Source organism: Homalodisca vitripennis, chromosome 3, assembly GCF_021130785.1.
Source record: "Homalodisca vitripennis isolate AUS2020 chromosome 3, UT_GWSS_2.1, whole genome shotgun sequence".
NCBI classification, from domain to species: domain Eukaryota; kingdom Metazoa; phylum Arthropoda; class Insecta; order Hemiptera; family Cicadellidae; genus Homalodisca; species Homalodisca vitripennis.
This window is the reverse complement of record NC_060209.1, coordinates 134756-148208: the sequence shown is the minus strand read 5'-3', so window position 1 is coordinate 148208 and position 13453 is coordinate 134756. Positions and strand designations below refer to the sequence as shown.

Sequence of the window (13453 nt, the reverse complement as noted above, 5' to 3'; positions counted from 1 at the left end):
TCAATGAGAAATAATTGTGTTTTACATTATCAATGTTTTATAGTCATAAAAATTACAATTTAATGTTATCTTGAAAATTACGATTAGAATATATTGCAGCAGTTTTTTAATGGTATACTTTGAAGGAATACTTTTATGAACATTCTTTGGCTGTTATAAATATTACCAATTGTATTTTCTTCGTTTTTGTGGAAATATTTTTGTGTCACATGAAATAAAGCAATTATTTTGTAAAATTGGCAGCCTGTATGTATGTGTTAATCTTGCATATTCTTAGGCACAAAAATTCTCATTATAATTAGCATGTACTTAATAAATTCCTAAATACATTTATTTAACTCATAAAGTTTTTTAATATTTTATTATTAAATAAATTGAAATGAAACTGGAGTTCAAAGATTATAGCACCACTATAATCAACTCTGTTACAAGAAAATTTATTTTTTCTATTCAATGGCCAAACAGTTAACTAACTATATCTGTATGTAAACTAATACAAAAAGTAGTATCTATACCAAAATAATATGTTGGCTAAGGTTCTTTCGCAGGCTAGGAAGTAGCTGAAAAAAATCAATAAACTGTTGCTTTCTTAAAACATGTTACTTTGTAATTTTTGTAAATATAAATCTTCACATAACATATTAAATACTTACATTTATCAAGTACATGTTTACATTTTTCTACAACATTTGTATGTCTTCAAAGTAATTCCTATAAATCTCTTTAAAATAATAAAACATATTTACATACCAGCAATGCTAGAAAATATGTAGAACTATCAATATCAAATACAACAATAAAACAAATGAAAATAAAGTATGAAATAACTACAAATAATATTGAACCTAATTAAAAGTTATCACACAAATAATAATTTATACAGTAATAACATGTCTACTAAGAATTCTTTCAATTTGGTTCTGAATTTTATTTATTGTTAACATGTTGTAATAATTTTTAGCAAAATCCTATATTTTCAAAAACAGTGCTAGAGTAGCTGGAATAAAAGTGTGAATGGTTGCTGTGGCACTATACATACAAACACACTTATCTTTGTTGTAGTGATTAACAAAGATAGTCATGTACCAGTACATTGTAACTGATTACATAACAAGTGCTTTCACCTGATATAAAATTTTAGTTGGTTGATATACCTGTTTGTTACTACAACTATTGTGAAAAGAAATAAATATATTTTAAGTATAATATATTAATACATTATTTAACTATAATTTTGTTGGATAATATTTATTTTGTATAATTTAGAAGTATTTATTAAGAATGATTTTAAAGACATTTGACTAATTTTAGTTCATTTTCAAACAAATAGATGTATAAATTAAATTCTTTCTTAAGTAACAAATTGTGTAACTGTTTACTGGAAAATTATGTTGGTAGCACCAATCAGTTTTATTCTTATTCTTTTAACATTTCCATTTATATTAGGTATTATGAGTGTATTATATAAGAGTATGTAAACTTAAAATGTTATCATTTAAAATGTTAACATTTATGTATTTAAAATATTTTTGTTACCTTATGGAATGATTATATGACAGTTTTTAATAAATTTACGGTAATCAGTCTATTCTAGATTACATAATCAGGATTGGTTCTGTTACACTCTTATATGTATATATACTAGAGATGAAGATGATTGTGTATATGTAGAGGGCTGCCAGGAGTCAAGCTATGAATCAGGGGAGACCACTATTATGTATATATATATATAATAAGAATATATATAACTTAGTGTTTAGTGTTTCTGAGAAGAATATCACTGAAGAACTGAGCTTAGCAACTGTGAGGCACAACTGGTAAATGAGTAGTGAGTCGGCTCTAGGATTATAGTGACTTTAGTGGCACCACACAGCTAGCCCACTCAATGTCAATTAATAATAGAGGGACTATTTCCATAAACTCCTGCAGATTAAGTAGCATCTTTTTGTTTTGTTATTGGTGGTCTGTTGATGTATGATTTATCAACTGAAATATATTACCAAGTTACTCGTATATAGTTTTATATGTTAGTATTTCTGACCCCTCTTCATCATCTTCGTTTTCTGTTTTATTGTACAGTTTCTATATTACTAATTTTTATTTGCAGATTCCATTAGTTAGATCAATTTTAACTGATTTATTTGTTGAGTTTACAATTTAAAAGTTTGTCATATACTTTTTTTATTAAACTAATATTTTCATAAGTACTCTAAAACATAATCTTGCCAGTAAAAACTATCAGCAATAATTGATCAACCTGGAAAAGTTGAACTGGAACATTTTAATTTTCATTTTATGTTATTCTCTACCCGTGTCCTTGTCAAGTTGTCTTCTCGACCTATTCAGTTTTCCACTTATTTTTAAGTTCTAATGGAAGTGTTCTTATATTTTTAAGGCAATTGTCATATACTAGAACCTCTCATATCCGACCATGACAAGACCTAGCCATGATCTGAACGGCCAAAAGTCTGATATCGGAAGGAGCAAAAACGACTTTCCCAGGTAAAAAAACTACATGTATGCAGTGTACTACAATAAGCGAACAACTTTATTGTACTTGTAAATACCAGCATTCGTATGTTGCTGAATACATATCAAACATTTACAGTTTTAAATTAAATGAAAACATGAATAAAATCTTAATGTATGTACAGTACCTTATTTAAAGAATTCAGTAATAGATTTTTGCCCGTCCCTCCACTTTTTGCCCATAATACATCCATCAGGGTTTCGTTTAGATGTTGCTCGATGTATTTCAGCACCGCAACCAAAGGCGTCTTTAGCAGCAGAATAACTCACTACGTTGTCACTTGTGGTTTCTTCTTCCTCGGCTTTGCACAATAACAATGATTCTGACGATGTGATCATTGAACACAAAAGGCCTCACAAAAATAAAAATGTCTCATTTATTGGAGTGTTTGTTCATAAATTAAGCATACTGCATGTGTGTTTATGGTCAAATATTTTTTTCCTAGGATTATCCAACTTTTTTCCGTTCTGACCACGGTCCAGTTCTGTCAGGGTCAGATGTGAGGGATTCTAATGTGCCTCAATAGCACACATGGTGTCTTTATACATTCAGCAATTTTTGTGTGCTTACTCTATGTAATAAACTCGTCAAGCAAGATCATTATTAGCTGTCTAACTGTTGTGTAAGATTGAACAGCCATTACTGGACTTTAAGACCACCAGGTGAACAACAACGCTAGGCTGGGGATTTACATGATTGAGCTACTAAGTATTGAGTCCTAATTGTTACTAGACATGGGATAATATATTTCAATTGAGTATCTTCAGACTGATAAATTACTTATAATTTAATCATAATATCTTTTAAGGGTTTAATTTTAATAAAGTGTCACATTGAAGAACAATCACACTTTCAACAATTGACTAATTGTTACTTTAGTTTTAAGTCAAATACATTTATCTGTAAGATAGGAGCTTATGAGTACATTTATGTGTACAGAAATTGCAACATTGCTGGACTTGAATTACACTGATACCTTACATTCTAAGATAAAAGTTTAAAATATTTAATAAATTATATAAAATTACGCAACATTCATATATATCCTATATTACCAACCTAAGCCTATAAATGATAACACAAACTACAACAAAAATATGTGAAGGCCTTAAAACCTTAAAACAAACCATAAACCTGAGAACAAACCATAAACCTCAGAACAAACCATAAACCTAAGAACAAACCATAATCCTTAGATGTAAAACAACATTAATTAACAAACTTAATTAAATGTGAAAGATTTATCCATATTACACACACACAAAACTTGTTAAAAACTTGATAAAATGATGAGTAAGTAATAAATATTTGATAAAAATTTCCATGAAATACGGAACTTGTCTTTAAATAGTAAAATATCATTAACAAAATACGGTGTCTCTAAAATAGATATGTCCCCGTCTAAAAGTACTTGAATACCACAAATTATACATGGTTCCTTTTTGATTTTGCCTGATCCAACATTTTCTTTATATTTTCAAAAACTCCAAGTTTGTCAATTTGCTGGAAGAACTTTAGATATAACTTGTTGAATGTGGTTCCCTCGAACACAGTCTTGTAGACTGGACTTTCTTTGACAGACTCCATTTCCAAAATATTTCCATTGAAATAGTCTTTTAATTGTACCTTTTCGTCAGCCAGACTTACAGGCACATTCATACAAATACGATACAGGATTAGAGGACTCCAAGTGACTATTTCTGATTCCAAATCTCTTAAAACAATGTTCTTCTGGTATCCTAGTTCGGCTAAGTTGGCCTTTAATGACTTACAGTAAAGTTTGTAAAGATCACTCAACTTGGTTTCTCTGACATTTTGATCAGCAGAGATCCACACAAAAGTCATAAACTCCTTCAGTGGAGGGGAGAGTTCCACAAGCTGAAAGTCAAATATTTTTATATCGATAACGTTTCCGTTGTTGTCATACTTGAACATCATGTTGGCACACCAGGGATCGTTTTGGGTCAGAGCTACCAAAGGGTGGTTTTAAATGGTTATTTTCCTCAAAAATGTCCAAAAAGAGTTCGTTATCAATTGCTTCTTTTAGTATATTGAGATACTTTTCACAACCTGACTTTCCTTCCAGGAAAGTGGCCATGCAGCGAAAACTGCCCAACACCGTAAATCTTGTAATTTTTTCATAAAGTTCCAACAAATCTTGGCTCCGGTTCAAAACTGTTTCAAACATTTCAGGTCGTGTTTCATATAAGACCATTGACAGAGCATGCAGTTTTGCTGAAGCCTTAATATAAAGCTGGCAGTGGTCGAAGTCCAACATTTTATGGCGGTCAACCATCTCGTAGCCCAAAGATTTCAGATCCTCCAGTATAATACAACCAGGGTGTGGTGATTTGTAGTGTTTTGGAACAATGTTGTGTTTCATCAAGTCAAAAGTGTTGGTGATAAATTCGCTGTAATATCTTTGTTCAATCATGCATCCTTCATTTGAAAGTTTCTTGCCTTCTTCTGAACATTGACTCTGCTCAATCGGTGCTTTTACAATTAAGGACAATGAGTGTTCAGAATCGCTACCCAGTTTTTTATAGATTATGTTCACTCGAAACATCATACTTCCATAATTATTACCTGGAGACACAGCGTGCTCAATAGAGTGGCTTATCTCTATTATGTTTTGGGTTATTTGTTCACCATCTGATTCCAGGCAAGACTTGAGGAAATCATCTGTTAACCAGTCAGGTTTATCCAATGCCGCCATATTTCTGAAACAACCAATACAATTTTTTTCACTTATATATAAAAATTTTCTTTGACAGAAAAAGTAAAATGAGATTTTTTATTGAATAGATAACTGTGATGAAATTGGTATTAGAATTTTCATGATTGGAAACTATGTAGAGTGACTCAGAAAGCTAAGTCAGGTCATCACCTAAGGCACCCTTCTGTTAGTTGGAAACTGCTGTATATGAGAAAATAACAATCTGAAGACGGCCTCCCAGAGGATATGGATCTCCCCTCAAATCACACTTACTTGATCCACTTCAAGTTCTTGTAGTCCGGCAGGACTTTAATTATTTTGAAGCAAAGATTTTTAATTATTGAGGAAAGCCTGGGTTTTCATTAGTAAAAAACATGTCTGATTGAAATTAATGCATAAAATTGCAGTTCAGGATGAGGGTTGGCTTCTCCAGGAGTTTTCATGGCTAGAGGAAAGATGGTTGCTACACAAAGAGGTGTGAATTTCTTTGAGTATCTCAATCATCATCTCATTGAGATTGTTCTGTAGTTCCTCATGTGATCAAGAATATATAGCAATGCAATGTCAATAGTTGCTAGCAATGGCATTGTCCACTGCTTATTATTGAGGTAATAACCAAAGACTTGGATGCACTAATTAGCACATTTACTTGCATATACTCGTATATCCTATATACTTCTTTACTTCGTGGCTTTTGAGGCCCTCCCTATCGCTGTAGTAGAAGCTATCCCTGTTGTTCTCTATCAACTAGATAGATTCCTTGGATAATATTTGGTGGAGAGGATATTGGAAGCAGCCGGGTTTTTCTACGTGTTCAGATATTTTTCTGATTGTTGATAGTGTAGTATTATTTTTATAATCCCTTAAACAATTTCTTGAGATGATGGGAGTCCAACAGTTGTACTGGAGAGGTATGAGAAGAGCTGTGAGAGAAATAGTGGATTGTATGACCAGATAAGATATTCCTTCTATAACAGGGATGGTGAAGAGTTATAGTTTATCCAATGACATTCATTCCACCTTGTGGCATAGTTTGTCTTTAATCTGAGGCCCTTCTTGTGCACTTAGACTTAATGGTGTAAATTCTCAGAAAAGTAAGAACTTATCATCTGTTGTGGCTCTTATATTTAATTATTTTCTCTGGCCTGGAGGCTTTCGGTCAATTGTTTTGTTGTTTAATGTTACTAAAGCATTTCACAGTGTGAGCCACTTTTGTATTGCTTATGTTTGGAGTTAAATGAGTTAATTCGACTTGGCTTTTGAGAGTAAATGAGAGTTCTCTGTAAGTGATGTTCGACAGAGTTTGTAGTGATAAGTGAGAGGTTATGTATTTATTATATATTTATCATGTAAATGTACATCAGATTTTGACACTCAACATATGCTCAGTTTGTCCACTTGTAGGGAAATCTATAACAACAAATTATCCTCAATCAAGACATAAACTTGGAAATCATACGAGTATAAGAAATATTAGAACTTTAACAACCCCCTTGATCTTGAGCTTATTTTCTTATCTCATCATCCCCTACACAGGAGCATATCGATGGAACAGTTTAGATTTGGCTTTGGCAACATCTCTTGTACGGAGATTTGTCTGTTTTATAGATTTAAGATTCTTCTTCTTTTAACTATCAGAACTCGTAAAAATTGAATTTTTTTAAATGTAAATGTGCATTTGGAATTAAGAAAAACCCCCATTTCTGTGATTTGATTAGAATGAATTAATATTTATAATTGTCTTACCTTTTTCAACACGTTTTGATATTAGAGACATGCATTTTGTAACTGTCAAACAAAAACTTAAGTGTTTAGTAACTGAATTTAAGTAACTATAGTATTCATATATTTAAGAATATCTTTTAAGTATTTTTGAATATGTTTTTTTATGTGCAGTAAACACAATCATCACCAATGTAACAATTTTCACCAATGTTCAGCCACATCCCATTGAGTAAACATGCATCAACACTGAACTCTACTTTGCCTGTATTGAAATAAAGCTTCATACAAAATATCAAGTTTATAGGTCAGCTTGTTCTCGATGTAGACTTCACCAATGTTCAGCCACATCCCATAGAGTAAACATGCATCAACACTGAACTCTACTTTGCCTGTATTGAAATAAAGCTTCATACAAAATATCAAGTTTATAGGTCAGCTTGTTCTCGATGTAGACTTCACCAATGTTCAGCCACATCCCATGGAGTGAACATGCATCAACACTGAACTCTACTTTGCCTGTATTGAAATAAAGCTTCATACAAAATATCAAGTTTATAGGTCAGCCTGTTCTCGATATATTGTCTTGTGTTTTGCTTGGACAGCAGACAAAAAGTAAATTTTTCTTGCTTCTAGAGTGGTAGACTTCACTAATGCTCAGCCAACCACAGCATTCAGTTATAATGCTTTAAAAATATTACCATCTGTTAAGGCTGATTTTATTAATAATTACTTGTTAGTTAAAGTTCTCATTCATTAATATGTCTTATTCATATTTCTTCTAAATATTAACACCTGAATAGAATAAGTAAACAAGAAACATTTTATACTAGTAAAGATTAAAATGTTGTACATACGTAAATGGCCAGCATTTAAAAAATTTAGAGATTGGTCCTGGCTAACAAACTTGCTCAAGGTATGTGTAAATACTGTTATTATATGTGTACCAAGCCTTAATTCAATCAGAAGTTAAAGCAGTTATTGAGTTTCTTGTATATTACTATGTTATTTATTATATACTTCTCAAAGATTTTATAGGCACTGTATTAAAAAATCTCACAACATATCATACAACATATAAGAACAAATACACTTAAAAGACAATTGAAACAAAAGGAACTTTTGCATTGCATTTATGAGTTAGTTATAGTTTTTTATGTGACTACTGTTGTCACAAGGTTTTAAAATTATATTATAAATTTCCAAATTCTTATTGTAATGAAAATTAGAGCCAGAACATTACTTTTTTAACTCAAAATATTGACAAGGGTTTTTTAAATGAAAGTAGAGGAATTTTATTGTGATAAAAAAACTCAATCCATAAAAGAACTAGAAATAATATCAAATAATTCAAGTATCAAAACGAGTTTGAAAATAACAAATAATATATGTCATATATCTTGTTACATTACAGTGTAACACAAAATGGAACTTAATTTAAACTTGGTCACAAATTATATTTGATCTTCATATTATTCTTTGCCTCTTAACTTTCATCAATTTCAATCTACTACTGATTTTCAAAAGCTTGTACTTGAGACTTACAGACTTAAAGTACAGTATAGGTAGGAGGCCATATGAAAGGATCTAATAGATTTTCATAAAATAAAAATTTACTGAGATTTTTCAATATTTTTTTGGTCTTGCTTTGTATAATAACACAGGCCAACGATGAAAAAAACTTTTTTACTAAAAATACCTTATTCTAATGTTTTTTAGGTCGCTGAATCCAAATATGATGCTTAAAAAAAGCTGTATCACCCACAATTTTCTTCACATTTTGAAGTAACATTTTTTTAACTAAGCGATTTCTACAGAGTTTAAATATAATCAAAAAAGTAGAGGTAATGGACTTAAATTGTTGTTGGTAGCACTGCTGAAACACACTAAAAGATCAAAAAAGGTAGATTCCAATTTGAACGTTTAACAGCTGATGTTTGTTTACTGTCAATCTAACCTCACTTTCAACGGTTTTTTTGTACACGTGCTCAACACAATGTCTAACCGCGGTTGTAAAAACTCTGTTGACAGTTTTTTGTTATAATTTGTGGTGAGTTTGTGATTAAAAAACACCAAAGAAACATTACGGACTTTGTGAAAAAGGTTTATCGATCATACTTTGGAACTTTACTTGGAGATCAGGATAAATATTGGGCGCCACATAAGGTATGTTATGTATGTGTTGAAGATCTAAGAAAATGGTCAAAAAAGGAGAAAAAATCCTTCAAATTTGCTGTTCCTATGATATGGAGAGAGCCAAGAAATCATTCTGATGATTGTTACTTTTGCAGTGTTGATGTAACTGGTCACAACTCAAAAAATAAGAAGGTAATAAGCTACCCTAACCTTGTGTCTGCCATCCGACCATGAAACACGGTCAAGATTTGCCGGTCCCTGAACCTCCAGATGATTTGGATTCCATTCAAACTGAACCATCTTATGATGTAGAATCTGAGTTAGATGAACAAGATGATGAAGAATTTCGATGTATTACAGAAAATGTTAGAGCCTAAATTGTTTACTCAGAATTGAACTTAATGACTTGGTTAGGGATCTAGGGCTTAACTAAAGAAAAGCTGAATTGCTTGGCTCTAGACTAAAAAAGGAAAAGAACTTGTTGGGTGCTGGAAACCAGCATTTATGTGTATAGAAAGAGAGAGCAACAATTTTTCAAAGTTTTTTTGAACAAGATGGTGATTTGGTGTACTGTACAGACATTCCAGGTCTGATGAATGAATTTGTGTTTGAGTACAAAAAGGAAGACTGGAGGCTGTTCATTGACTCATCCAAAAGAAGTTTAAAGGCTTTGTTTTGTATTACACAATGGAAACCAGTACGCATCTATATACCTGTTGGTCATTCTGTACACATGAAAGAAAGCTATGAAAACCTAGAAATAGTGACTGAATAAAATAGGCTAATGTGATCATGGTTGGATGATATTGGTGATTTAAAAGTAACATGTATGCTACTTGGTCAACAAGGTGTTTTTACCAAGTTTCCATGTTTCTTGTGTGAATGGGACAGTAGGGCTAGAGATCAACATTGGTGCAAAAAGAACTGGCCTGCTAGGGAATCTTTAAAACCAGGTGAAAAGAACATTCTTCGCAAAAACCTCGTAGATCCAAAAAAAGTGCTCCTACCACCTCTTCACATAAAGTTAGGCCTCATGAAACAGTTTGTCAAGGCTTTGCCTAAAGATGGGGCCCATGTTTTATGTATCTCTGCCTAAAGTTTCCACACCTTTCAGAAGCTAAACTGAAAGAAGGCGTCATTGGTCGACCAGACATTAGAAAAATTGATGTTAGACCTTAACTTTGAAATCGACAATGACCTCAAATGAGAAAGAAGCATGGGTGTCATTCAAGCAAGTGGTTACCAAAGTTCTTGGGGAATAAAAAAAGATCCAGAATATGTTGCTATTGTTGCTAACATGTTAAAGAACTTTAAAAAAGTTAGGATGTTTGATGAGCCTGAAAGTTCACTTCCTGAACAGTCATCTTGATTACTTTCCCGGAAAACTTGGGCGATGTAAGTGAGGAGCAAGGAGAGCGTTTTCACCAGGACATTAAACTGATGGAAAAACGCTATCAGGGCACGCTGGAACACTAACATGATGGGGGACTACTGTTGGTCACTTCACAGAGAAGTTCAGCAGGCGACTCATTGTAGAAAAGCTACACAAGAAGTTTCAAAGAAAAGAGGGAAAGAAAATACAAAACCAATCCCAGATGACTAATGGAACCTGTATTATACCACATGTATAAACTCTTTCAAGTAACCTATTGTATTAATATATTCATAATTATGATGTAACATAGTGTTTCATTAATTTCACCATATACCGTATTTATACTACATAAGAAAACTACATAAAAATGTATACTACATAAAAACCCAAATTGCAGAAAAAAACTATGGTGATAACAAAAAAACTAAGGCCAGATTTGGATTCAGCACATAAAAATCAGCTATTAAAGTAAAAAAAGTTTTCACAAAAAAATTTTTCGTTGGCCTGTGTAATTTAGGAACATATGATAAAATAGTAATCTAAATTAATTAAGAATTAATAACTTAATTGCCTACAAATTTAATAATTACTTTCTAAACTGAAGTTTCTAGTTAAATATTTACAAATCAGACTTACAAGCATACTTCAATAAAAAATCAGATTGTTATATAGAGACAATATGATTATAATATCACGGTTTCACTTCTCTTTTAAATGTTTTGAGCGTTAAAGAAATTATTTAGAGAAATTCATTTATATAAATTTGGGATACTTTAGATAAATAGTGAACATTTATCAAAGTTTTATGAATCTTCTATAACAACTTCTTTTTGTAAAATAAAATATATTTGTATAGAAATACATAAAAATAAACAATTTCACAATAATTTAAAAACAAAGCAGGATGTCGGAATGGTTAAATTGGTTTGTTAATTTTTATTATAGAAGATGTCTTTATTTACACACTACTTTTTTAACTTGGGTGTAATAAAATAAGTATTTCTATTAAAAATCCAAGTTTGCTCTTTTTAAATCATAAAAAGTATTTTTTATATATTTGTGTGTGGAAAAACTAAAAATATATTAAAATATTGGTAAACTTTTTCATCATTTATCAGCTCTATAACATTTAAAAAATCACAATTTTATGCCATTTTTGTTGTTGTTTTCTGTACTCTGTAAAAGTATAAATGGGAAATGTTTAAAAATATACTTTATTTGGAATGATTCATCACAAGTTTTTATATACCATTTGTTAAGGCCGAATTAACACACTTATATACACATGAGAAATTGTGAGATATGGTTTCCGGCAAAACATGTTGCCAATCTTTACAAGTTTTGATAAAAAGATGAGATAGGGTTGCCAGTGAATCCTGTTTATTAACAATCCTTACATGAGGGTGTTTGTTGAAGGCAGTGTATTCCCAAAATAAGATTGATAAAATAGGGTTGCTGCATTATACTGATGCATTCCAATGTTACCATTAGGGTGGTGAGAGTGTTGTCGGAAAAGCTTGTAAACGTCTGATGTTCAGAAACTTGCAGGAGAGAGACACTGGTGGTTATCGACAAAATTATTGGTTATATAACTTTTGTAAGAATGGCCAAAACAATTTAAGGAATCTTTTATGTCATTTCATAAGATTGGTAGACTTATTTATAGGTGGCTACTATAAGAAAATATATATAACAAGGTGTTGATGAAATCTATTTTCAGTTGACTCTCTGACAGACAGACATCCTAGTAGCTTGCTGTCTTATGAGAATAATTATAAGCAATGACGGTTTTAACAAATAATTCACTTTTTTGCTTGACTATACGTTTGTGTAAAGTTATAACATAATTAACTGAACCAAAAATTGATTAGAGTCTTTAAAGTATGTCATATTTTGAAATGATAAATATACATTTGCCTCCAGCTTTCACTCTTGACATACAAAAAATTCTGAAAATGTTGTATATTGTGTAGGTAGTTTCAGTTCCATTTTTATATTCAATCAGACTAGACTAAAAGCTTGTTTAAAGACAATTTTGCGCTGATATATTTGTTGCCATTTGTAAACGTTTAATGGGCTACAGATGGTACAAATTTAATCAAAATCACTGAAGTCTGGATGAAAAAGTTTGTTTTACACACATACATTGGGTTTTAGTATAAAAATCACAATTTATTACTTTTTAAACATTTTAAAACTAAAAGAATATTAAAACTATTTTCCCCTGAAAATATGTAAAAGAAGTCTTAACATATTGAATTTCATTATACTGCACACAATCCATAACATGGTAGCTTATTTGTTGTCATTTTCATTCTGCTTTCCCACTAAAATATTATAATGAGATTTTAAAGTAACTAAGTTTTTCAAGCATGTAACTGGCTATAAATTATGATAGCTTAAACCAAAGTAAAAACAGGTGTTACAGATTATTTGTTCAAATTCGGCAAAAATCTAAAATAATATTTTTTTAATACTGTACGGTACGGTACCTGAACATGTACTAAATTAGCTCAAAAAGCCAAGTTTGGAAAACCCTTTCTTTTGCTTGGTACCCTTTAATACTGATATATACACTTGGATATTTTACAAAAATAATTTTTATGGCACCCAAGACACATGGTATTAAAAATTGTGATTGTCCTTATGTATTTGCAATATGGGATGAAATATGTGATTAATATATAAAACTTACTTCAGAAGTTAGTACTCACTCAATAATTGAGCGAGAGAATTGTGAATAATTCAGATGAACATTGGTGACCAATCTTCTGTTGGACTATTCCACTGCAGGAAATCTCAAAGAGGACTAATTTACCTGAGGAGATCCTGACTGCCAGTGCTCACTTGATAAAACATGCATTATCTGCTTCCCAGATGTCAACTACAGAGAGATTCTTATCTTTTGCTTCAACTAGTTATCATCTCCTTCTTCACTGACAATTAATTTATATTATATGTTATCTTGTGTTTT

The 13453-nt window shown here is 31.2% G+C and overlaps 1 protein-coding gene across 1 annotated transcript; it reads right to left on the bottom strand.

The window, feature by feature from the left end:
• Nucleotides 1-581: 581 nt before the first annotated feature.
• Nucleotides 582-13253, bottom strand: LOC124356531. The gene is made up of 2 exons (XM_046807585.1): nucleotides 13194-13253; nucleotides 582-5250 (listed from the first exon to the last, which is right to left on the bottom strand). The coding sequence occupies exon 2, from the start codon at nucleotides 5244-5246 to the stop codon at nucleotides 4452-4454; it is 795 nt and encodes a 264-aa protein (XP_046663541.1). The 5' UTR covers nucleotides 5247-5250; nucleotides 13194-13253; the 3' UTR covers nucleotides 582-4451.
• Between the last annotated feature and the right edge of the window lie 200 nt (nucleotides 13254-13453).